The sequence below is a fragment of the Alnus glutinosa genome, chromosome 14 (assembly GCF_958979055.1).
Source record: "Alnus glutinosa chromosome 14, dhAlnGlut1.1, whole genome shotgun sequence".
Taxonomy (NCBI): Eukaryota; Viridiplantae; Streptophyta; class Magnoliopsida; order Fagales; family Betulaceae; genus Alnus; species Alnus glutinosa.
In genome coordinates, this window is record NC_084899.1 from 6,673,006 (window position 1) to 6,699,373 (window position 26,368).

General features: G+C 37.6%; 2 protein-coding genes and 1 long non-coding RNA gene across 4 annotated transcripts; all 3 read right to left on the minus strand.

Moving 5' to 3' along the window:
• Positions 1-3,993: 3,993 nt before the first annotated feature.
• On the minus strand, positions 3,994-5,579 carry LOC133856682 (uncharacterized). The gene is made up of 6 exons (XM_062291740.1): positions 5,340-5,579; positions 5,009-5,242; positions 4,790-4,882; positions 4,579-4,680; positions 4,053-4,484; positions 3,994-4,005 (listed from the first exon to the last, which is right to left on the minus strand). The coding sequence occupies exons 1-6, from the start codon at positions 5,427-5,429 to the stop codon at positions 3,994-3,996; spliced, it is 963 nt and encodes a 320-aa protein (XP_062147724.1). The 5' UTR covers positions 5,430-5,579.
• Positions 5,580-6,303: 724 nt separating this feature from the next.
• LOC133856576 (uncharacterized) lies at positions 6,304-14,362 on the minus strand. The gene is made up of 3 exons (XR_009898222.1): positions 14,268-14,362; positions 13,558-13,604; positions 6,304-6,590 (listed from the first exon to the last, which is right to left on the minus strand). It is a non-coding gene; the product is annotated as an uncharacterized LOC133856576 (long non-coding RNA).
• Positions 14,363-16,902: 2,540 nt separating this feature from the next.
• LOC133857813 (protein NRT1/ PTR FAMILY 6.2-like) lies at positions 16,903-20,492 on the minus strand. Of its 2 annotated transcripts, none has more exons than XM_062293163.1 (5): positions 20,330-20,492; positions 18,992-19,209; positions 18,331-18,887; positions 17,789-18,129; positions 16,903-17,619 (listed from the first exon to the last, which is right to left on the minus strand). In XM_062293163.1, the coding sequence occupies exons 1-5, from the start codon at positions 20,436-20,438 to the stop codon at positions 17,093-17,095; spliced, it is 1,752 nt and encodes a 583-aa protein (XP_062149147.1). In that variant the 5' UTR covers positions 20,439-20,492; the 3' UTR covers positions 16,903-17,092. The 2 variants fall into 2 exon arrangements, with proteins under 2 accessions (XP_062149147.1, XP_062149149.1); XM_062293165.1 differs by having other exon boundaries at positions 20,334-20,476.
• Positions 20,493-26,368: the final 5,876 nt, after the last annotated feature.

Genomic DNA, 26,368 nt, shown 5'->3' on the forward strand with positions numbered 1-26,368 from the left:
TGTTCTCGACAAAGATGAGTAGGAACAGTGGCCCTCGCCTTGGCGCTTGCATCGGCCACCGCAGCCGGATCTTCGACATTAATGTCTTTGAAATGAGGCTTGTATATATTCAAGTGCAGGTTGGAGCGAGTCCTTGAATAGCCTCTACTTAGACCAAAATCTAAGCCTTCCACGTGTGCTATATTATTATCATCCAACCTGAAGTAACTCTGGGACATAGTAATTACGCAAATAATAATGGTTAAAACTTTGTGATATTATTTCTAACAATTGGCATAATACACATAAACAATGGTCTACACTTTGTACCTTCACATGGTTTTTTAATATTTGCACCATCTCACTTGGGACCTCAGTCCAAGAATCATGATGCAACTTGCAATGATCGCTGAGGACCTCACCAATCAACCTCGAGAAAAAACGAGCATTATCGCCTACAGGATATCGCTCCCTACCCTGGAACTCGATATTGATGGGACCATTCTTCATTATTTCCTTCAACTTCTTATTTTTGTTCTTTCCTCTTTTGTGCGTAATAGATGTGGTAGCTATTACTCAAAACATAAAAATAGTCAGCATTAACAAATTCAATGGAAAAAAAAAAAAAAAAAAAAAACAATTTCTTTTTTTTTTTTTTTTTTTTTTTTTTTTTTTTTTTTTTTTTAAAAAAAAAAAAAAAAACACTAATGACCAGATGTTTACTTACATTCCACTGATGAGTGTACGGCATCAGATTGTGACTCGGAAGGATGGCCCTCCACTGGCGATGTAAGTGGGGCATCTAGTTGCTCCTCGATAGGATGGCCGTCCACCGGCATTGGGATGTCCTCCACATGGCCTCGGCCTTGGCCCTGAATATGTTTCTGCTTAGTAGACGCTACTAGTACTCGTTTTCCTCTGTGCATGTCTAATTTTCTTGATTGACCTGTACCAAAAAACAAAAACAAAAATTGATCAGTCATATTAGTTGGCAATATGCTTCTTTCAAAAGGAAAATAAAATAAGGAAAGAGAAGTATTTGGATTGACACGGATGGTTAACTATTCTACACCTTTACATTATGGAAATCGAAGTGTAAATACAACCGCATTTGTTTGTAAAATTTAAAAGCATCCAACATTGGCACGTAAATTTCATTGAATCTTTTTCAGTTATTCTATATTTTCATCGGCATTTAATAGAAGTGTTTGGATTGACGAAGATGGTTAACGCATTTTACACCTTAATGATAAGGAAAGATATGTGATCTTCTAGCATAATTAATTCTTGAACTTTCCATTCAGATATGTGATCTTTCCTTTCTGTAGAGAATTGTAACTTGAATAGCACGGAGGTCTTGGTAGTTTGACTTGGAGCACACGAGTATTTCCATAACAGAATTGTGCTTCATATGTCTTGCCTAAACTGGTTGATTTCTTTCTATCTTGGACTGCTAGGCTAGTTGGCATTCGCTGAGCTGAATCTTGCATATATTTTCTAGCATAATATGTGGGAGCTGCGTCGATATATGGTCCAATGTGATCTGCAATATTGTGTGCATATTCTGCAACACAATACTCGGCTGTTGATATGGGAAGTGTGGTCTTGAGTGCCATGTTGGCTACTGGGTGAGTGTCTTCTATTGGATGCTTGTCATCTCTAGAAGGTGCCATATGGGCTGCTGCATGCATGTCATCTGCTGAGTGCGAGGCAGCTCTAGAAGGCTGGTTAACTGCAGATAGATGGGTTTAGCTATGATGGTATGAGCAAGTGTAAATGGTTAGTTGTCGTTTCAACTGCTGGTATATATTTTTAATTGAAGTTGGTTCTTACTTGAAGTGAGAAAAAAAGTGACCAACATATGGTGCATATTGATCTTGAATATGTGCTTATGTAATGGCCATCCAATACGCTTGTTGGCACCTTGTTGTAGATCATGTAATTGTACTTGTGCTTATTGTCGTAGAAACCCAATCTTTTGCTCAAAGTGTAATACTTGAATCAGCCTAAAACTGTCAGGCTTGTGGTGTCATTAAGGGTTTCTCTATCTATCGGAATTAGACCTTGTGGAGTCTTGGTTTGGCATGTTTCTTATGACCTTGTCGTGGTGTTTTTGCAGAATGGATCATCAACAAACATCAAAGTCTAAATAACACATTACACAGCAAAAACCATAACCATACTGCATTAGTCTCCACATTTACCAAACACTAGTACAGAAAACAAGACCATATATACTGCGTTTACTTTAATTGATTTCAGGTTTTCGAACCACCTCCTTAATTTTTTGCTGTGTAATATGTGTTATTTAGACTTTGATGTTTGTTACCTACTGTTTGGTTTATTTCTGTGAGTTTAATGTATGTTGAGATTGTGCATCGTTTTGTTTATTGCCTTGGATTATGCTGAATGTTGTTCAATTCAGTTTGGAAATCACCCAATAGGTTGAGAAACCACAAAATTGAAATTAAAATATTTAGAAACGTCAAATGATTTTTTATTTTTTTCGTAAGTAGAAATTGTTTTGAAAACAGTTGTCCAAACACTTTTTTTTGTTTGTTTTCACACTACAAAAAAGCTGAATTTCGCCACTTGCAGTTCGCCGCGTGTACGGTCACTGTACCCGTGGCGAATTGTTGGCCGCGTGTAAGTAGCCGCGTACATACACGTGGTGGACTTGGGGAACGCTAAATGCACAATTGGCCGCGTGTAGAATAATACACGCGGCCAGTTATATATATATATATATATATATATATATATATATATATATATATATATATATTTTTACTAAAATTCTCCAAATTTATTTTATCCAAAAATATCACAAAATCAAATTGCACAAATTAATCAAAACAACAATATTTAAAAATTCGAATACCATGTACTAATAAATATATTCATTACTAACAATAACTACTTACACAACAATATCAACAAATTTGAAAATCTTGATTTAATAAAGTTATTCGTTACTAACAAAAAAAAAAATATACAAAATATTTACAAATCTGGAGGACGTCGCTGCGGATCACAAGGTGCAGTCCCGGGCGTGACCTCGCCAACTGTCGATTGTCCCGCAAGAGATGGTGTAACGGGCGATGGAGTCCCGAGAGGGGATTGTTGGCTCAGCAATTGTCCAGAAGGCGACAACGGACCAACCGTTGTCGCATTACCTGCAAGTAATAAAAATAATTAACCTACATAATATTATATGCAAATTTAAACAAGTAATGAGAACAAATTAAAAATAAACCTAAATGTATACATAGTATGAACCATACCTACAGGCGCACTACTAACAGATGACGTACTACCTACGTGTGCAGGTGAAGACTGCTGAGCACCAGGGCATACGAACGATAATCCTGTAGAGGACATGAAGGCCTCAAAATGTCGCATGCGCTGCTCCATAGCCGCGTACATACACGTGGTGGACTTGGGGAACGCTAAATGCACAATTGGCCGCGCGTAGAATAATACACGCGGCCAGTTATATATATATATATATATATATATATATATATATATATATATATATATATATATATATATTTTTACTAAAATTCTCCAAATTTATTTTATCCAAAAATATCACAAAATCAAATTGCACAAATTAATCAAAACAACAATATTTAAAAATTCGAATACCATGTACTAATAAATATATTCATTACTAACAATAACTACTTACACAACAATATCAACAAATTTGAAAATCTTGATTTAATAAAGTTATTCGTTACTAACAAAAAAAAAAATATACAAAATATTTACAAATCTGGAGGACGTCGCTGCGGATCACAAGGTGCAGTCCCGGGCGTGACCTCACCAACTGTCGATTGTCCCGCAAGAGATGGTGTAACGGGCGATGGAGTCCCGAGAGGGGATTGTTGGCTCAGCAATTGTCCAGAAGGCGACAACGGACCAACCGTTGTCGCATTACCTGCAAGTAATAAAAATAATTAACCTACATAATATTATATGCAAATTTAAACAAGTAATGAGAACAAATTAAAAATAAACCTAAATGTATACATAGTATGAACCATACCTACAGGCGCACTACTAACAGATGACGTACTACCTACGTGTGCAGGTGAAGACTGCTGAGCACCAGGGCATACGAACGATAATCCTGTAGAGGACATGAAGGCCTCAAAATGTCGCATGCGCTGCTCCATAGCATTAAACTGTCGTATGCGCTGCTCCATGCTGTCAGCCCGCTCTCTCTTGGCCCGCACTATGCCCTCCAACTCCGCAATTTTCTGAGCAGCCCAATCCTGAGACGTGCCCTCGGCCGGTCCCCCCCGTGTGCGGGCCCTATACGAGAAACAAGTCCCGCGAACAGGAGTAACGTTCGGCCCAACCTGCCGAACCCTACCCGCATACTCGGGTCGCCCAACCGCTTGCTCGTATGCGTCGCCAGGTGCCCAACGCACCGTATCTGATGAGACGGGGTCCGAGGCAGCAGGATCAGTGGACAAACTCTGTGTCATCCGCTCCTGTACGTCGTCAACATACAAAACACTGGTAATTAATAAATACTTTATCACACGCATAACTAATAATAATCGATAACCTATAACAGTAGCATACGCATAGGTCCCGTGTCCGCTCGTTTAGGTAGGTGCCGTCTTTCCTTGTGTGCGTCTTCACAAACGACTCGGCGCGAGTGGGGGGCGTGCCAGATATAGATGCCTGTCGCCATACAGTATAAATATATAACAAACATTGGATATTCATTTAATGTTAAGAAAGAACAATTATGTACAAATAAGAATTAGGGTTTTTACATATTGTTCCATACCTCATCGTGATTAAATCTGGCATAACTTTTGGACCCCAGACTATGGGGAATGTCATTCTGCTCCCGCAGCCGCTTCATTCGTTCAGACCTCGCCTTTACATTGAACATTCCCAAAAAAATGTAAGAATTGATACACTTAATTACTTATGTGCTATGATTGAATGAACTGTTTATTAAAAAAACACAACATTTTAGTAATACATTGAAAGACCTACATACCACATTTATTTTTGTGCACCACTCGTGCAGTACGTCCTCCACATCCGTTCGGTCATACTTATCAAAAAACGTATCTGGCATTCTCGCACGTATTGTCAATGGCGTGTCACCGTCTCGAATATTTAGCTGGGTCCTCAACTTCGACTTCCACGAACGGTGCTTACGGCCCATATCACCCCAGAATTCATTCTGTGCCAGGCGCTGGTCGACGGATACGGGTACATAAAATTCTTGCTGCACATTCAATCTAATGATTAATTTTAGCAGTTCAATAAAAACATCATCTTAAATTTAATTTCACAAAATACATATATTAGTTTCATACACATACCATTATGGCATCCCACATCGCCTGCTTAATCTGTTTATCTACCTTTGCCCATTTGTCCCGCAAGTGAATGTGGGACCCGCTCCGTAACATCTTGCCCGCAGCCCGTCTATAACGATTGCATGCTCGTCCCACGGGTTGTGTTGCAGCATTGTACTGCAACACAACTTTCTTACCCCTCGGGAGCACCCAATTTCTCTCTGGGTCCTTAATTACCTCAAAATAGATGCTCTCGTCTGGGTTATACCCTAGTCAATAAATATAAAACGTTAATATATTAACACTAAATAACTTAATTATATTAATAAATTAAGAATTCAATTTAAATATTATACGAACTTACTAAATTAAGATATAATGATGTATAAAAATGTACTTACCCATCAGCCGAATATGGTCGAACGCTATGTGCTCGGTCGCTGGGTCACCAGCATGCTCCTCGCCTACTTCATCTTCTGGGTGATGCTCATCATCATGATCGTCATCCGAAGGCATATTCTGGGGGACATCATGGGCTAACTGATCGTCCCCCTTGTGGGGCAGCTGGCTCTCCCCCACATCTGGGTCCTGACTCTCCCCAGGAAGCGGCAACTGGCTCTGTCCATAAACAGGCATCTGGCTCTCCCCAGGTGCCGGGCCCTGGCCCCCCGCCGGTGCCGACAGCTGTCCCGACCGCATACCCGGCATAGGCATCCCCCCCCGCTGTGGCAGCGGGAATCTGTCATCCTGAGTCTCACTATCAGGGTTGACTAGCATAGGTGGTGTAAGGGGGTGTGGATAGTACAATGGAAATCTGCTCAGATCATGACACTCTCGCGCCCACCATCGATCAATATGACCCTGTGAGGTCATCCCCAACTGCGAGAACGTCGTGTATGGAGAAGGAGAATATCCAATTGAGCTCGTCTGGCCGGGATTTGACCTGCTCATCCCTGCCGTACCCGGGGGCAATGGTCTATAAACGGCGTCCGGGTGGTGTGGCCAGGGTGTAGTATGTAGTGCCGCTGACATCGCCGGTGTGGACGTAGGCGGGTATAGAGAAGGAGAATATCCAGTTGTGCTCGTCTGCCCGGGATCTGACCTGCTCATCCCCGCCGTACCCGGGGGCAATGGTCTGTAAACGGCGTCCGGGTGGTGTGGCCACGGTGTGGTATGTAGTGCCGCTGACATCGCCGGTGTGGATGTAGTCGTGCAAGGCACGGGTAGGCGTGGTGCACGATGTGCGCAAGTAGGGGGTCTCTGGTCCATCGAAACCTGCGAACAAATGTGAGACAAATTATTTGAAATTCGTTTTAATTTTAATATTAAAAAAGAATATGCATAATATACAATGAGCTCTATGCAAACTAAGAAAGTACTTTGAGTTTAAGCAAATTGTACCAATAATAAATATAGCAATCATTGTATAACAGGAGCTTCAATCGGATCAATGTCGGGCCTGTCGTGATCGAATTCATCATTCATATCATGCAGGTCATCAGTGGGTAATATGATCGGTACACACTCGTGATATGCATTATTTGCATCACTACTCCCTTCCCCCTGACCAACATCGTACACGTTGTGCGGTTTAGTCCTCACGGCACAGACCCAGTTTGGGTTCATTTCATCCTCGACATAAAACACTTGGTCTACCTGAGATGTAAGCACGTAAGGCTCGTCAGTAAGCAGTTCTCCCCTGTGGACGAGGTGAGTGAAGTTGACAAACGCTAGACCATAATGGTCGACTCTAAATCCTCTGTCCATCGTGGGGCCCACCCAATTGCACTTAAATAGGACGTACGTAGTCCTATCGTAGTACTCGACCTCAACCACATTGGTTAAGTACCCGTAGTAGGTTTCGCATTCAACGGTTGGCACACATACGCCGCTGTTCTGAGTCCTCCTTCCCACATCATGGGCTAGCGTGCGGAACAGTTTCCCGTTTACCACGTACCTGTTATACTTCACTGCTGTCTCCTTCAACCCTCTACTGCGCATAACCAATTTCAGCCCCAATTCCTCCCTACCTTGATCGTCAAGGCCATCAACCTATGTTATCATTTCATATATTAAAAGAATACATCGGTTAATAGGGGCATATTGTCGAACCCTATCTTAAATTGACACTGAAAATAGGTAAATATTATATACGAAAATACGACTATTTCCTTACATATGTGCGGTACCACTCGCAGAACTGCTCGTGATGTTGGGCTTCAATCAGAGCATCTGTGATGCGACCCCTAACGCATGATCGCCTAATAGCGTCTTTGTGCATCCTACATTCAGCGGATATAATTAAAAAACTAATTATTATCAATTATATCATTTGAATCCGATTCAATATGTAAACACTACTTACATCCGAAAATTGAGAAACTCTTCAGAGTTGAACACAATATAATGATGAATTTGATGCATCGTCAACCGGTTCAAACTAACTCGCGTTCCCGCCCCCTTGGAACCATCAGGGTTTCTCAAAGGTCTGTTGTGGAAGGTTGGTGCATTTTCTAGATATCTCGAACAGAACGTTACTAGCTCGGTCGCTATGTAACTTTCCGCAATGCACCCCTCAGGAGCCGCTTTGTTGCGCACATTCGACTTGAAACCCCCAAGACTCCTGGTGCACACACAAACATTAAGGGCTTGTCCCCGTTTAATGCCACGAGTTACATGAAAATATATATATATATATATATTCTGCTGTATTTTACCTCTCTGCCGGGTACATCCACCTATATTGCACGGGTCCGCCGAGTCTACACTCGCGCACAAGATGCACGACCAAGTGGACCATGCTACTAAAAAACCCAGGAGGAAATACCTGTTCCAGCTTGCACAGTGTGATACAGACGTCACCCTGCAGTCGGTCCATCTCAGCTTGGGTTAGCTTGGTTGAGCATATGCCTCTGAAAAATGCTGACATCTCAACAATAGGTCTGACCACTTGTCTGGCAATGACTGACGCAATGCAATTGGTAGAAGCTGCTGCATCAGTATGTGGCTGTCATGACTTTTTAACCCTGAAATTGTACGGTCCTTCATCCGAACACACCGTGAAATGTTCGACGCATATCCGTCTGGAACTCTCACATTTCGAAGCACCTTTAAAAAGCTTTCTTTATCCTCCCTGGACATCGTGTGACAAGCCGCGGGTATAAATGTTTTACCATTTGCGGCGGTGAACGGATGCAATTTAGGTCTCAACCCCATCTCCTGCAAATCCAGCCGAGCTGCCAAGTTGTCCTTCGTTTTCCCTTTGATGTCCAAAATAGTGCCAAGTATATTGTCCATGACATTTTTCTCTATGTGCATGACATCAAGATTGTGTCTAAGCAAATTGTCCTTCCAGTACTGCAATCTGAAGAAAATACTTTTCTTCTTCCACACAACATCATCAGCACCCCGTGCACCTGTCTTCCGCTTCTTCCGTCTCGTCTTACCCGCGTTCTCATCCCCAAACGCAACTCCGTCCAACTGTTGGAGGATCTCGTCCCCGCAAGGCACATCAGGAGCACATTCTAACTCCTCAGTCCCATCAAACGTTCTTCTGTTCAGCCGCCACAGATGTTCGGTTGGCAAGTACCTCCTATGTCCCATGTAACAAAATTTACAACCATTCTTCAGATATTTAGAACGTGTCAAATGCATGCAACAAGGACATGCCTTCACACCTTTGTTAGGCCAACCGGATAAATCTGCATACGCCGGGAAGTCGTTTATTGTCCACATCAACTGAGCACGCATATTGAAATTCTCCATCTTCACAGCATCTAGTGTTCGTACCCCTACATCCCACAGCTCCAACAGCTCATCAATTAGTGGCTGAAGGTAGACGTCGATATCCATACCAGGTGAGCTCGGTTCGGGGATAACCAGTGACAGGATGAACGACGTCTGTTTCATGCACATCCAAGGAGGCAAATTGTACGGTACAAGCAATACGGGCCATGTGCTGTGGGATGTACTCATGTTCCCAAATGGATTGAATCCATCTGCTGTCAGTCCAAGCCGCACGTTCCTACTGTCAGCCATAAAATTCGGATGTAGAGAGTCGAACGATCTCCATGCCTCACCGTCCGCGGGGTGCCTCAATACGCCGTCCCTAGTGCGGCCTTCTGCATGCCATCTCATATTGTGCGCCGTGTGCTCCGACATGAATAACCTCTGTAACCGTGGGATGAGTGGAAACCATCTCAACACCTTCACTGGATGTTTTTTCCTCGACGATATTACCTCACCATCCTGATCGAAATGTATATCAGCCATCCACTTAGATTCTCCACATACGGTGCAGGTATCTAGATCTTTATTGTCTTTCCAGAATAGCATACAGTCATTACGGCACGCCGGAATCTTCTCATACCCGAGACCCATGGAACTGAGGAATTTCTTCGCCTCGTACGTATTCACCGGCAATGCCTCAATCGCAAGGAGGCAATAACTGACTGACAAGCTCAAGAATATCACAAAAAATCTTGTTACTAATACCTCCAATGCACTTCAAGTTGTAGAAATGTACAGTAGCACTCAATTTACTGTGCTTTGTACCGGGGTGAAGTGGCTTGTCGGCAGTCTTCAACAACTCAAGGTACTTCAATGTGTCCCTTGCAGAGGTTCCTTCATTTACTTCTCCGGGCTGGCCAACATGATCGATGTCACCTACTTCGTGCACGCTGAAGGCGTCATGCAACATGGCGTGCATGTCACCACCTTGTTCCAGGTCTCCGCCTTGTTCTGTGACTTCTACATGTTCAATGCCACATGCAGCCGTATCTGTGACACTGGGATGGTCGTGACCCCGAACAGGATCAGCAGGGTTTAGGGTTGTCTCACCGTGCATATACCAGAAACCGTATCCCGTGCACATTCCCTTCCCCCCTGTCAGGTGGGCAAGAACGTAATCTGGGGGGTGCCGCTGGTTATTCCGGCAGTACTTACATGGGCAGTAAATTTTGCCATCAGCAGACCTACAGTTACGAACGGCGAATGCCACGAACGCTCTACACCCGTCGTTATACTGTGTCGTACCTCTAGGTGCTGACATCCATGACTTGTCCATATTCCTCTGTACGCGAGTTAACAGTCTGAAACGAAATATGTTATTTGATTACAGCAAATAAAGTGCTTGTTTGTTTAATGTTTGTTTTAAACAGTTAACTCAAAGTATCATTTTTTCATACTTTTTTTAGGGGTTAGAGTTTTTTCTTTTTAGGTTTTAAGGTTAGGGTTTAGGTTTTTAAGGGTTTAGTTTTTAGGGTTAGGGTTTAGGGTTTAGGTTTTAATATTTGTAGGGTTTAGGGTTTTTTAGGGTGTAGGGTTTTAGGGTTTAGGGTTTAACTAAAATAAAATAGTAATAAAAAAAAAAAAAAAGAGATCTCGAACCTTTTTCTTTTCTATTTTTTAATATTCTTCTTTCTTTTTTTAGGGTTTAGGGTTTTGTTTTTTTTTTTTTTAGGGTTTAGGGTTTTAGGTTTTTAGGGTTTAGTTTGTAGGGTTAGGGTTAGGGTTAAAAAGGTTAGAGTTTAGGTTTTAAGGGTTTAGTTTTTAGGGTTAGGGTTTTAAGGGTTTAGTTTTTAAGGTTAGGGTTTAGGTTTTTAGGGTTCTAGTTTTTAGGGTTTGGGTTTAAAGGTTAGGGCTTAGGTTGTTAGGGTTTAGTTTTTAGGGTTAGGGTTAAAAAGGTTAGGGTTTAGGTTTTAAGGGTTTAGTTTTTAGGGTTTCGGTTTTAACGGTTTAGTTTTTAAGGTTAGGGTTTAGGTTTTTAGGGTTTAGTTTTTAGGGTTTCGGTTTTAAGGGTTTAGTTTTTAAGGTTAGGGTTTAGGTTTTTAGGGTTTAGTTTTTAGGGTTTGGGTTTTAAGTTTAGGTTTTAATATTTGTAGGGTTTAGGGTTTTTAGGGTGTAGGGTTTTAGGGTTTAGGGTTTAACTAAAATAAAATAGTAATAAAAAAAAAAAAAAAAAAATAGATTTCGAACCTTTTTCTTTTATATTTTTTAATATTCTTCTTTCTGTTTTTAGGGTTAGGGTTTACCTCACCATAAAAAGTAATTAAAAAAAAAAGAGATCTCTCCCTTTTTTAATTTTTTCTTTTTTAATATTCTTCTTTCTTTATTTATGGTTTAGAGTTTTAAGGTTTCTTTTTTTAGGGTTTAGGGTTAAAAAGGTTAGGGTTTAGGTTTTTAGGGTTCTAGTTTTTAGGTTAGGGTTTAGGTTGTTAGGGTTTAGTTTTTAGGGTTAGGGTTAAAAAGGATAGGGTTTAGGTTTTAAGGGTAAATGTTTTTAGGGTTAGGGTTTTAGGTTGTTAGGGTTTTAAGGTTAGGGTTTAGGTTTTTAGGGTTTAGTTTTTAGGGTTAGGGTTTTAAGGTGAGGATTTAGGGTTTACCTCACCATAAAAAAGTTAAAAAAAAAAAACAGATCGGTCTCTTTTTTCTTTTATGTTTTTTATTATTCTTCTTTCTATTTTTAGGGTTTAGGGTTTTAAGGTTAGGGTTTAGGTTGTTAGGGTTTAGTTTTTAGGTTGTTAGGGTTTTAAGGTTAGTGTTTAGGTTGTTAGGGTTTAGTTTTTAAGGTTAGGGTTAAAAAGGTTAGGGTTTAGGTTTTAAGGGTTTAGTTTTTAGGGTTTCGGTTTTAAGGGTTTAGTTTTTAAGGTTAGGGTTTAGGTTTAGGGTTTAGGGTTTAGTTTTTAAGGTTAGGGTTTAGGTTTTTAGGGTTTAGTTTTTAGGGTTAGGGTTTAGGGTTTAGGTTTTAATATTTGTAGGGTTTAGGGTTTTAGGTGTTTAGGGTTTAGTTTGTAGGGTTAGGGTTTGGGTTTACCTCACCATAAAAAGTAATTAAAAAAAAAGAGATCTCTCCCTTTTTTAATTTTTTCTTTTGTAATATTCTTCTTTATTTATTTATTGTTTAGAGTTTTAAGGTTTCTTTTTTTAGGGTTAGGGTTAAAAAGGTTAGGGTTTAGTTTTTAGGGTTAGGGTTTTAGGTTGTTAGGGTTTTAAGGTTATGGTTTAGGTTTTTAGGGTTTAGTTTTTAGGGTTAGGGTTAAAAAGGTTAGGGTTTAGGTTTTGAAGGTTTAGTTTTTAGGGTTAGGGTTTTAAGGTTAGGGTTTAGGGTTTAGGGTTTAGGTTGTTAGGGTTTAGTTTTTAGGGTTAGGGTTTAGGTTTTGAAGGTTTAGTTTTTAGGGTTAGGGTTAAAAAGGTTAGGGTTTAGGTTTTTAGGGTTAGGGTTTTAAGGTTAGGGTTTAGGATTTAGGGTTTAGGTTTTAGGGTTTTAAGGTTAGGGTTTAGGTTTTTAGGGTTTAGTTTTTAGGATTTAGTTTTTAGGGTTAGGGTTTTAAGGTTAGAGTTTAGGGTTTTAAGGTTAGGATTTAGGTTGTTAGGGTTTAGTTTTTAGGGTTAGGGTTTTAAGGTTAGGGTTTAGGGTTTAACTAAAATAAAAAAGTAATAAACAAATTTCACTCTTTTGTAGGGTTTAGGGTTTTTAGGGTGAACGGTATTTTGGGCTAGGGTTTAGGGTTTATGGTTTTTGCTTGTTTTTTAGAGTATAAAGCTTAGGGGTTTGGTTTTGAGATTTGATCATAGGGATTTTTATATTGGTTTTGATTTAGGGTTTAGGGTTTATTGTTTATACCTTTGTTATAAATTGAATAATAAAAAAAATTATTATAAATGGTCGACGGTGGCCAAATTTAATTTTCTGTATCTATCCAATAATCATTGGATACGATCATTTTATTATAAAATGATGGCGAGTTTACTTTGAAATGTTTTTTTTTTGTTTGTAAAAAAATTACCTGAAAATGAACAATTAAACTTTTTTTTCTTTGTTCTTAAAAAACCCAAAAATTGTTGAAATAGTACCGCATACTTATTTATATTTTATTGGTTTGGATCATTGATTTTATGATGAAGTTAATAAAATAATTGCCACAAATAATAATCCACACACCAATTCGTAGTACAGTAAAACATATTACAAAAAAAAAAAAAAAAAAAATACCACAACTGTACGAATATTTTTCATGCATAACGACCAACCACATCAAAACACATAAAATTACACAACAATAGATATTCAAACCCAACAAAATTAACAGCATTGCATTGACCATTATTAATTGCTAAATCCACAATTATTATATGAAATTATTAAAAAAATTAGAAACAGATTTTAAACAAATTAATTTAAATGCACCAAGTTTATTATAGCCAAAAATAAAGAAAAAAAATTAATGCTAAAATTACTCACAAATATTTTTTTTTGAGTGATTTGTATGCTCCTTAGCCAAAATGTACCTGCATTAAAGCATATTAGTCCCAAAATAATATCCCAAAACAAGTCCCAAAATAGCAATCACGTACAAGGCAGAGAGAGAGAGAGAGAGAGAGAGAGAGAGAGACCGGGAGAGGTTTCAGAGAGAGAGAGAGAGATGTAGAGAGAGATAGAGTCAGAGAGATGGGTGTAGAGAGAGAGAGGTCCGGAACTAGGGTTAGGGTTCCTACTGTGGTTCGGTTAGAGAGAGAGAGAGAGAGCTAGAGAGAGAGAGAGCTAGAGAGAGACAGAGAGATAGAGAGAGAGACAGAGAGAAAGAGAGAGAGAGAGAGAGAGAGAGAGGGAGATTTAGAGAGAGATAGGTCCGGACCTAGGGTTAGGGTTCCTACTGTGGTTCGGTTAGAGAGAGAGAGAGAGAGAGAGAGAGAGAGAGCTAGAGAGAGACAGAGAGATAGAGAGAGAGAGACAGAGAGAGAGAGTGAGTGAGAGGGAGATGTAGAGAGAGATAGGTCCGGACCTAGGGTTAGGGTTCCTGGTTCGGTTAGAGAGAGAGCTAGAGAGAGAGAGCTAGAGAGAGACAGAGAGATAGAGAGTGAGAGGGAGATGTAGAGAGAGATAGGTCCGGACCTAGGGTTAAGGTTCCTGGTTCGGTTAGAGAGAGAGAGAGAGAGAGAGAGAGCATGCACCTATTGGGCCAACACGCGTGGTGCAGTGACGGCCGGAGAGGGAGCTGGCCGGAGAAGACACCGGAGGGCGGTGGTCGGTGGACGGAGAGGGAGAGAGAGAGAGAGAGAGAGCTGAGTGAGAGAGAGAGAGCTGAGGGAGAGAAATGAGTGGATCGAGGGTAGCTTCCTCTGGAAGCTACCCTTTTTTTTTTTTTTTAATTAATTAAAATTTAGGCCAGGTGGCGCGCGGGAATTGTCCCGCGCAGGTCACCTGGCCAAAAATTGGCCGCGTGGCGTAATGCCACGCGGCCAATTAGAGACGTGTATAATAATACACGTCTCTATCTGTTTTTTAATTTCTTTTTTTTTTTTTGAAAAACGAAAAATTATATATATATATATATATATATATATATATATATATATATATATATATATATATATATATATATATATATATATATATATATATATATTTGTATTTGTAAACACAAACCCTAATCCGACCCTAAGTGTATGTAATATATATAGTGTTAAGGTTTACGTAAACTCTAACCCATAAAACTAAACCCTAAACGATAACCCTAAAACTAATTCTTAAACCCTAAGTCTGTGTTAAGTTTCATATATATATATAGGTCCTATATATATATATATATAGGGTTAGGGTTTTATTAGATTAGTATTCCATTAACGTAAATCCTAATTAGAGTTAGGGTTTACTTATAAGTATACCATATATATGTAAAGTACTCAACACGTAAAACGTAAATATACTATAAACATATTGCACGTAGCCCATAACCCCTAACCCTATGTCTATATACTATATATAGTCATAAACCCTAACCCTAAGTGTATGTACTTTGTTATGTTGCATATTTTTTTTTTGTTCCTCGCCGTATAATTATGCATATATATATATAGCACAAATTTGGGTTAATTATGCATTTAGTACTCTATATAAACATAAACCTTAACACTAAGTGTATATACAACGTTATTATATATATCTATAAACCCTAACCCTAAGTGTATATATATACTATATATAGCTATACTGTATATAGCTATATAAGTATACTATATATATATATATATAGCCATAAACACCAATGTTAGGGTATATACAAGTAACTATAAAGGTATATAGTTTTGGCACGCCGTTTACATGCATGCATGCATGCATGCATATATTATATATATGTATATACATAATATGACAAGATAGTTTTGAAATACAAATACAAATACAAATACAAACACAAACACATGCAACCCTAAGTGTATGTACTGTACAAATTGTTAAACCCTAAGTGTATGTATTGTACAAATTGCTAAACCCTAAGCCATAAAACTAAACCGTAAACTATAAATTAAAACTAAATCCTAACCCTAACCCTAAGTATATATATATATATATACTATACTAAACCCTGACCATAAAATTGAACCCTAAAACCCATAATCTTAACCCTAATCTTAAGTGTATGTACCATATATATGTAAGCCATAAACCCTAACTTTAACCCTAATATTAAGTGTATGTACTATATGTATAAACCATAAACCCTAACCTTAACCCTAATATTAAGTGTATGTACTATATGTATAAGCCATAAACCTTAACCCTAAATATATATACTATATATATAGTGATAAACCCTAACTCTAGGATCAAATGATAGTTCGACCAAGTTTTGAACATTGAACTGGATCAAATGATAGAGGCATGCAATTTTATACTTGTGTAAGGTATGCTATAATGATCGGGACCACAAGGCGAACACATTCAAATGGATGTTCTACGAACCCTAACCCTGAGAGTATGTACTACACATACAATAAATTAAGTCCTAACGCATAAACCATATTCAAGAAACTCAACCTGCATGTAAACCCTAAAACATAACTATAAGTACAATACATACTAAATATAGCACAAATTTATTGTTGGGGTATATAATAAGAATTTTTTATATAAATAAATTCAAAAAAATTTAACTACAAGTACTGTACAAAACTAATTAGTTTATAAACTCTAATTTGGTATAGGGTACATAGTAATATTATCATGTACATACTATTTGTTTGTTTGTTTTTTTTAAAAAAAAAAGAATTCCAAAAATATTTTTTTGGAAAACACCAGTTAGCCACGTGTATTTTTATACACGTGTCAAACAGAATGCCACGTGTAATTTATACACGCGGCCAATTGTTTTTACGCCACATATGGCCACGTGGCCAGAGATACACGCTGCCATCTGGCCTCGTGTCTACAGTACCGGTTACTGTAGACACGCGGCGATTTACAGTGTTTTTTGTAGTGTCTGAAATTATTTTCAAAAACAGTTTGCCAAACATTTTTTTAACGAAAAAACAATAGAAAACTGTTTTTTGTTTTTGTTTTCAAATGCAGTTCTCAGAAAAGAAAATAGAAATCGACTTTGTAGTGTCGTCACAATTTTTGCTTCTCTCAAATAATTTAGACGGTCAATAGTAGTAAAAGTATTCATCAACGTACTCTCTCGGCCAATACTCTTTTCATTCCCACCAACCAAATAACACAAGGGTGATGGGGATCGAGTTGGACTCGATCCCCTCACTTTTCCCTCCATTCTTCTAATTAATGTGAACTTCTAAGAAATAGAGATCATTAAAGAAAACAGATGCAGTTCCTGATCTTATTGAACAAGTAGTTGTTCCACAACAGTAATATGTATATGTGTTACAAACATATATGGCCGGGGCATGTAGCCGGGAAATGAAACAGTACTTTTCACTATCACAAGAGTGATAACATAAAAGCTTGGGCAATAAGGAAAATAACGATGGTGGTTTGACTATCACACTTTTTCTTCTTTACCATTTATCTTCTGATGAGCATCTTCAACAGGACTTGGCTTATACCATGATGCCAAAACCAGATAAAATACCAAATTGATAAACCCTAGCACAGCCAGCAAAGCATAGAAAAAATCCAATCTGCTATCATTTATCCTGGACAGTAGCCAACCATGCCCAACTTCTTCCCCTGTGACTTTCGTTATGATTGTGACCAAAATACTACTTCCAAAGAAACCAAGGGCGTTGGTTGTGAGGAACAGGCCGGTGCTGATTGCTTTCATCCCTTTGGGTGACTCAGTTATGAAGAAATCAAGCTGACCAGTATACATAAACCCGTCCCCGATACCGACCAAGACGAATTGTGGAAGCAAGTAGAAGGCAGTTACTGGTAGAGTACTTGAGGTGCTTGTGCTACCTCTATTGGCTCTAACAACTTCTAATCGTTTCATTTCCGCAAATGATGCAGCTGCCATTCCTAAAATGCTTAAGAATATTGCTATCCCTATTTTTTGCAAATTTGTGAAACCTGAAAAAAGGAAAACGTACTATATGCAAATTAAAGACTGAAACAGTTTTCAATACGCACAACAATATGCCATTTTCTTTGTCAAAATAAATTAATATCAATTTGCCTATATAAGTTGTTCTTTTCATTTTTTAATTAATAGAAGATTGTTTTAAAATTTTCCTCGTACCTTGAACCCCATTGGATGATTGTCTCAAGAAAGGCAGTAGGCGGTCATACATGATGAGAGTGATAATTGTGGATCCCACGAAGAAGCCGTTGAATGAAGCTGGTGGGATTGGGAAATTTTCGATTGTTCTCTCCATGGTGGCAGCTTGTTGCACTGAGAAGCTTAGCAGCTGTGCACGTATTGTCCAAAAGATTATCGTTGAAGCCATTATTGGCAATATTCTGATCAACATTTTTACTTCTTCCACCTCGGTGACTGTACAAAGTCCCCATGGATTGGAAATCGTTAACCCATCAGCTCCACGGTCCATTCCGGTTATGATTGCCCCCTTGTCCAAACAACTGTCATGAAAATGTTAAAATATAAATTAAATAATTAAACTACTCTATTTTTATTAGTTTAAATTTTTTGGATAAGTAATAATTTAATATGATATCAAAGTAGATGCGCTAAGTTCAAACCCTGTATCAACACCTGAGAATTCTATTATTGTTAACAATATTGTCAAAATTTCAATCAATACGCATATATAGTCGGCATACCTATATTTATCTGTATGAGAGATCGTTGATTCCTTATCAGAAGCTTTGTCGTATAAGAAGCTAAGATCAGTTGGAAGCTCGGCCTTCCTTTTCCTTATAGCAGCCACTATAACCTGTAGAATTTGAATGATAGGGCTTCCGGTACACTCCCTGTACCTATATCTTTTAGTCCCGACAAGGAAGGCAACTATTGAAAGAAACATGGAGGCCGAGCAAATCCCATATCCCCAGCTCCGTCCCACTTGGTCTTGTACATAAACAAGCACGGTAACGGCTAGTAGGGTTCCGAAGCTGATGATGAGGTAAAACCTGTTGAAGAAATGGGCCATTTCAGACATTTCTTTCTCATCGTTTTGATCAAACTGCTCTGTTCCAAACCCTGAAACACTAGACTTTATCCCGCCGACTCCTAGAGCCATTGAGTAGAGAGCAGTATACAAAATGCCCATTTGGAAGCTGCTGGGCTCTTCACATTTGAGAGGAAAATCATGATGCAGGTTGCATTCAGAAGGGCGTAGTTCTGGCAGTGCTGCCGATATAGCCAGCATGCACGTCCCCTAGCCATCAATTCCAGCTGCCAATATTAGTATGATTACCAAATAAAACCACGGAGTAATTGACTGATATATATATATATATATTCTGGAGGAATATTACACACCAGTGCATGAATTACAGAGAAAATGGCGATTGTCCAATATCGGCCAAGGAAAGAATCGGCGAGAATCCCTCCAAGCAAACACAGAAGAAATGATGTGCCTGCTACATTTGATGTGCTGTTTGAGGAGGTTGTACTAGACTGATGCATTGTGCCTTTTAGATACGTCACAAGGTTCACAATTATTCCCATTGTTGACAGTCTCTCGCTTACTTCAATACCTACATCAAATGACGTCCCACCAAACTTAATTAAATTAGTGCACAAACTTAAAAATAAATAGCAAATCAATGCATCAAAAACTCTAACCATTTCTCTAACTTCTAGTTTTTAGGAGACAAAATATGAAACTTGCAAAACAGTACTGTAATTTACATAAAGTTCATGAAAAGCTGTAAACACGGGATAGAGGCTAGGAGGCCATTCAGGGTTTAATTATATAATAAATCAAAATAAATAAAGAATATGTTTACTATTCTAATAGTGTTTTTTCTTTTTTTAGTTTGAAAAACAAAATTTTCTCAAATACATTATGAAACAACTCAAAAAATAAAAAAATAAAAAAATCATTTCAAAATACTTTTACAAAACTTTTCACACCTTGTAAAAATACAAAACAAGCGATTAAATATTATTGTAGCTAGAGGTAGGGGCTAATTTATTATTTAAAAAAAATAAAATATATATATAGTAGCCATGTGGTCATGACCAAACTAGATCGAGGGCTACTGGACACGCATCCATCTGTGTCTTCCATTAAGGATGGCATAAACAACAACTCTCTCTCTCTCTCTCTCTCTCTCTCTCTATATATATATATTTTTAAAAATAAAAATAAAAAATAAAATAAAATTTAAGGGTCCGTTCTATATGTATTTGTACTGTACGTCCTTTCACTCTCGTGTGTATCGGCTTGGCTTTCGACCGGCCTGTACACTCTTAATTAATCATATATAAAGTATGACTAAGATTTGATACACGTACATTTCTTGTATATTTGTTATACAAATTTTTTTACAAACTAACCATTAAATTCTTAAGATATATATCTCACAAATTTCATGGTTAATTTGAAAAAAAAAAAAAAAAAAATCACTTTCCATGACGAGAAACGGGAACATGGCTCTCTCGTTGCACGCCATTATATTTTCTTATTTTTTCGAATTTGCAATTGGGATCGATCCACCAAAGTTTCAATCTGCTTTATGATCGATAGAGCTGAAGTCTCCCACTTGTATAAACCATGCACCAAAAAGATGTACTTAGAAACTGAAAAGAAGATAAACAAATTTGTGCGCAAAGGAAGGAAGAAAAGTAGATCAAATTGCGGGATTCATTCACCTACGATTAGAGCCGCCGGCACCCAACCACCCGTTGTGTTCCTATCGGCAGGGTCACCCTTGTAGTCAACTCTATCTGAGATGAAGCAACTCTTCTTGCTTTCCTCCATGGAGAACTATCACAAAGAGATCGAGCTCTTTCACCTTTACTTTCCTCAACCAACTTCTTGCAACCCAATTTATATAGATTTTGAAATCCACGAGAACCTTAAACTAATCAAAAAATCATCTGATATTGACATTTTTTTTCCTCATAATTAAGTGATCGAGTTGTCCCTGCAAGTGGCAAATGAAACTAACATATCTCTAAAATTGATGTACAACATTAGTTTTTTATTATTAAAAAATGAAACTAACATATATATCTCTAAAATTGATATCCATGCAGAAAGAAAATCGGGTAAGTGGTTATTGGTTTTATGCATTTTATTTTGCATTGTCTTTTCATAAATCATATAAAAATAAAAAATAAAAATCTGCCATAATTTATTTTGAGATGATTTGGATATGAAATGACCAGGGGAGTTGTTAAAGATGGTGATTACATTTGCATTGGAATATATATCTATACTTTTCAATACGACACAATATTGGCTCTTTATTATTATTTTTTATTATTTATTTTCCATTGTAAGCTTTCAGTTCATCATAAAACTGTCCTTTGCGTGGTGGATCAGGTCACCACAAGAGTCGAATAGCAAATTTGTTTGAGCCGCCGTAATGTTTGAAAACTATTTTGATCATGACTGCCCAAGCAATTCTGATCATGTTGTGTGATGATGCATGTTGATGTTTGCACAAGAAGTCGGGAAAAAAATATACACCGACATATGAAGATGATTATATATATCATGCACATGCACTGAATGCTCATGCACAATTCTGTGAAAGATTATACACTATATATAGTGTTATGCGACAAATTTCGCACAAATGTTAGGTTCTAGTACAAAACAATTACCCATGCAACTGCTAGAAATTAAGAACAATGTGTAGCCGTGCATCATTACAAGAAATTTGCACATTAGGGTACAACTTATTAGCGGCGACTCTAAAGTCACTGCTAAAGATCACTCATTAGTAGCACCTATTATAGTTCCCTGCTAATAGGTTGCCGTTGATCATGGACGCAAATAACCAAAAGGTATACTTTTTAGCGGTGACATTTCTGTCATTGCAAATTACTTTGCAGGAATTTATAAAAACGTGCGAAATTTAGTGGGCAAACATTAATTAACAGTCATTTATTAGCGGTAACTTTGAGGTCACCGCTGATCATGGGCGCAAACAACCAAAAGGTTTACTTTTTAGCGGCAACATTTATGTCACTGCTAATTACTTGGCAGGAATTTATAAACACATGCGAGATTTAAATGGCGAATATTAATTAGAGGCAACATGCAGTCGCCGCTAATAATAATTAAAATAAAAAGTAATTAGCGGCAACATATGAGCGTTACCGCTAATAAAGGATCATCAGAGGCGACATTCACATGTTGCCGCTGAAGGTCGGCCTTTATCAACGGTGACACCTGCATGTCACCCCTGAAGATCCTTCAACAGCGGCGATATTCAAATATAGTCGATAATGATGCTAATAAAAAGAAAAAAAAAAAAAAAAAATCATATTATAACCATAAGAAGGTGCCCTAAACCCTAAATTATGCTCGATTCTTTTGTACCATTTTGACATATAACATCGTTATAGATGTAAATAAAGTAAATGTATGGCATGCAGCTATTTAATTTTTAAGGGTAATTACCTTTTCCCCCATCAACTACCAGCCATTGTCAACCTGCCTTCATGAACTGACACCTCGACCAAAAGAGAATATCCAACTACCAACTTTACATACTTTGCTCCCTTCCGTCAGGGAATTCCGTTAACTTGGACGGAATATTCCATTTTTGGGCGTTAATTTTGGTTTAAAGACCAAAATGCCCTCTAACAATAATTAATAATAAAATATAAAAATTAATATATTTAAAAAAGTTGAGGGCATTTATGTCATTTTTGAATTTGACTTAGGGTATTTAAGTCTTTTCACGAATTAGACTGACGGAAGGGGGTAAAATATGTAAAGTTGGTAGTTGGATACTCTCTTTTGGTCGACGTGTCAGTTCATGGGGACATGTTGACAATGTCTGGTAGTTGATGGGGGGAAAAGGTAATTACCCCTAATTTTTAACATTAATCATTACAACGATGGAGAGATATTAGTAAATAAAGATGGGGGAAAAATAAAGGAAAAATAATGAATAAATAAAGGAGGAAAAAGAAAAAGAAAAAAATCACAAAAACTAAAGACTTGGACAGCATAGAAAATGACCAATTCCTACTTTTTTTTCTTCTTCTTATCGGTTGAATTTGAATGTCCCAAGGAGGTTAGAAGGGTCTATTATTTAAAAAATTAAAAAAAAAAAAAAAAAAAAAAAAAAAAAAAAAAAACGAGTTAAAAAGAAATGAAGAAAGCAATAAATAAATAAAGAAGAAAGGGAAAAATCAAGAAAGAAAAGAAAAGAAAAAGAAGAGAGAAATAAAGAAACAAAAAAATTAAGAAAAATAAAAGAGAAATAAGAATGTGCTAGTAAATTAAAACTTACCATACATATAAATTATATATGTATGTATACAATTAATATACCACATGTTATACACTTATACTTATATTAGTACATATATGTTATAGAGAAATGCTATATTTAGCATTCTCACAACATTCTTCTAGCATTCTCAGCTGACGTGGCATGCTTAATCCTCCTTTTAATTTTATTTTATTTTTTCCTTTTTAATTAAGGTTGATCTAAGGGTGAATTGAGCATGTCACATCACTTAAAAATACTGGGAGAATACTAAATATATACATATCATATCTTTATGTTATACTTATACACTTCTACATTGTTAATTAGTATATTAACCGATTTAAGAACATATACGTATTAATTGTATTTATATGTCATACAAAATAAGTGTTGTTGTTTTGTTGATATAAATGATGAATCATATGTTTATTTCATAATTTACATTATATAATGAAGATACACTATGCCCTATCAGGATATCACCTAAATTCAAAGATTTAGTATCATATGAACGAGCGAGCCAAGTTTTAAACAAGTGAGCCAAGTTTTATACGGATTTATATCGTTTAATAATCGAGTATATTTTCGTGTCCACAAATAGTTTATTTAATAATCGAGTCGCACACGAACCTAGCCCGATGAGTTCAATGGTAGCTTTACTTCGTTTACATCCCTATGGGCGAGCATTGGTGATAACACTTGGGTTTAGGGCTTAAATAACTTGATGTACTTGCGTGAGACAGAGACATTGTCACGTAAATTGATGTCAATTTTTTTTTTCTTATTGTAAGTAACAATACTTTTTCCTACTTGCCATTTATTAAATTTAAGTTTTAGAATTTTTTTTTAAAGTTTTAGATATTTAATATCATATAAAACATACAGGAAGGATGTACTTAGATTTCTTATATTTTTGGATATAATATATTTTTGCCCACTTGGATTGGCATAAATGTATTGATCATCTCCTTTAAATAGAAACAAAACAAAGTGATAAAGCTTATCTAGAAAAGAAAGACTTTTACCAATGACACCTCATTCCTTCCATTAATTTCTTAGCATTTTCTTCTTTATTATTTCAACTTGAATTGTTGCTTGACATACAGTTCCTTTCAATTGTCTGATTGTGAAGCTTATTGTCTGACAACTTCTACTTTTTGTAAGTTATTGTCTGTCAACTTCATTCTTTTGTTTCAAAGATTTAAAGATCAATTTTGTGGTTGGGAGATATAGATTAGAATAAATCACTTAAGATGGATGCCGCGATATTTTAGCTTTTCTTATTTTTTATTTTTTAACCCCCCCCCCAAAGTACTTACCAAAAACTTATTTTGTTTCATTGATCCTTTTTTTTTTTTTATCAACTTATATAATTGATTCAACAATTTTTTTCAAATCTATGGTTATATTTAGGTAATAGATTTTTGGGTTTTAGTCTAATCTACAAGTGTTTTTCTAAGCTATAACAAAATATGAGGTGAATTAACACTCGATGTGTTATTGAAATTAAACTAGGTGTATTGTCCAGCCATCAATAAAGAGAATGTTTTGTTCTCATAGAAAATTTCAATAAATGACATTTCATAGGATATAAGTAAAAGTTGAGGTTTACAATAAAGGACTTGTTTCCTTAATAACTTCTCATTTAGTCCTTCATGAATGCTACTCTTTATGGCCTTTTAAATGGACAACAGTACCCACAACTTGTTCTGAAATGACATCTAAATCGAAGCATTGTAAATTTTGTGTAATCACGATGAAGTTAGACATGCCTGTCTAATTGAAGAGTGAAGTTATACATGCTTGTCTAATTGAAGAGTACATTTGTGTATTTACAATGCAATTAAGCATGGACAAGAGTTGGATGATAAAGTGGAGAGATTCGGCAGAGTATATGAATGGGGTTTAAGCGTTTTTGATATTTCTAGGTGGCAACTCCATAATTAAAGGGTTTATGAGGTTGCTTTTTCTTCCCCGAGTCTCTCTGTGTGACTTTTTTTGGGGTGAAGTTTTTTGTCCTCTAGCCCTTGAGGTTGAGAGTTTTGTGCCTTTTTGTCGTTTTTTTGTTTTCATTGGTTCTTTTGGCTTTCTGTTCTCATGGAAGACGATCTTGAGGATATGTGGGGAAAGTTTTCCCTTATGGAGGAGGAGAACGTGGGGGTTTCGGTGGACAATCATGAATTGGAACCCCTGGTATCTAGGGGAAAAGTTTGTGTTGTCAGGAAAATTCAATCGGATAGAGTGATACCTAAAGAATTCTTTAAAGCTCCGCTACTTCGTGCATAGAGACCTTCCGGTGCTGTGTCTTTCAGAGTTCTGGGGGAGAATATTTTCCTGGCTGATTTCGACAATGCCTGGGATAAATCTCGGGTATTAGAGGGGCGTCCATGGCTGCTTGATGGGAATCTCATCTCGTTGGCAGATTTTGATGGCACAACCCCTCCGGCTCAGATGACTTTTGATAAGGAGGCGTTCTGGATCCGTATGTACAATAACCTCCCTTTGGCTTGTATGGGGAAGGATGTTGGTCATAAAATTGGAACAACTGTGGGTCAGGTAGATGAAGTTGACATACTGGATGATGAAGTGGGGTGGAGGGAATATCTACAGGTTCGCATTGTTCTGGAAATTACGAAGCCCTTGGCGAGGGGGAGGATGCTCCATCTACAGAATAAGTCTATCTGGATTCCATTCAAATATGAGAAGGTTCCCAAGTACTGCTATGGCAAAACGGGGTGGAAAACATAAGAGTTGGTGGAGAGGCTCCTTTTGGTTCTTGGCTCAAGGTTAATTTTCTTGGACGTCGCATGGGCGGAGATGAGCAGTATGGGTGACAAAAAGAAGCCAGAGTGACGAGGCGAAGACCAACTCATGAGGATTCTAGTTCCATGGGTGATAGTAACCCAGTAGCTAATGGTGACGGCGGTGACAGACGGGTGTTGGCGGTTTGGAGCGTAACCCTAGGCTCCAGGACTCTTGGGATCGTCAGCAGCCCAATGTGGAAATGGAACGATCATTACCAGAAACGATTGTAACGGCAGCAGCACTAGTTAAGGCAAAAGGAGAGATTTACAGAAACGGCCTTAAGTTACTCTATGATCACGTTTTATCTGATGAAGAAAGCAGATCTTTTGGTAACGTTGGCATTAAAACGGCTACAGTTTTGGAAGGAGAAGTTTCGGAAAGAACGGTCAGTGATCTTCGGCTGAGCCAAAAGAGGAAAGAACTATATGAAGAGAGGGAACAAACGAAATTAAGTCCATATTCTGCGGGGATGGGCAAATCTGGAAAAAAGAAACTAGTGTACGTGGGAAGTTGGGACTCAGTGGCTGGTAAAATGAAGTACACGTGCGTTGAAAAGGGACAAGCTTATGTCCAGCTGGAGCGTGATCCGTCCTCCACATCTTATTTTCCATGTGTCTGTTTGGAGGAGCATGTCCCACCTGATTTTAGG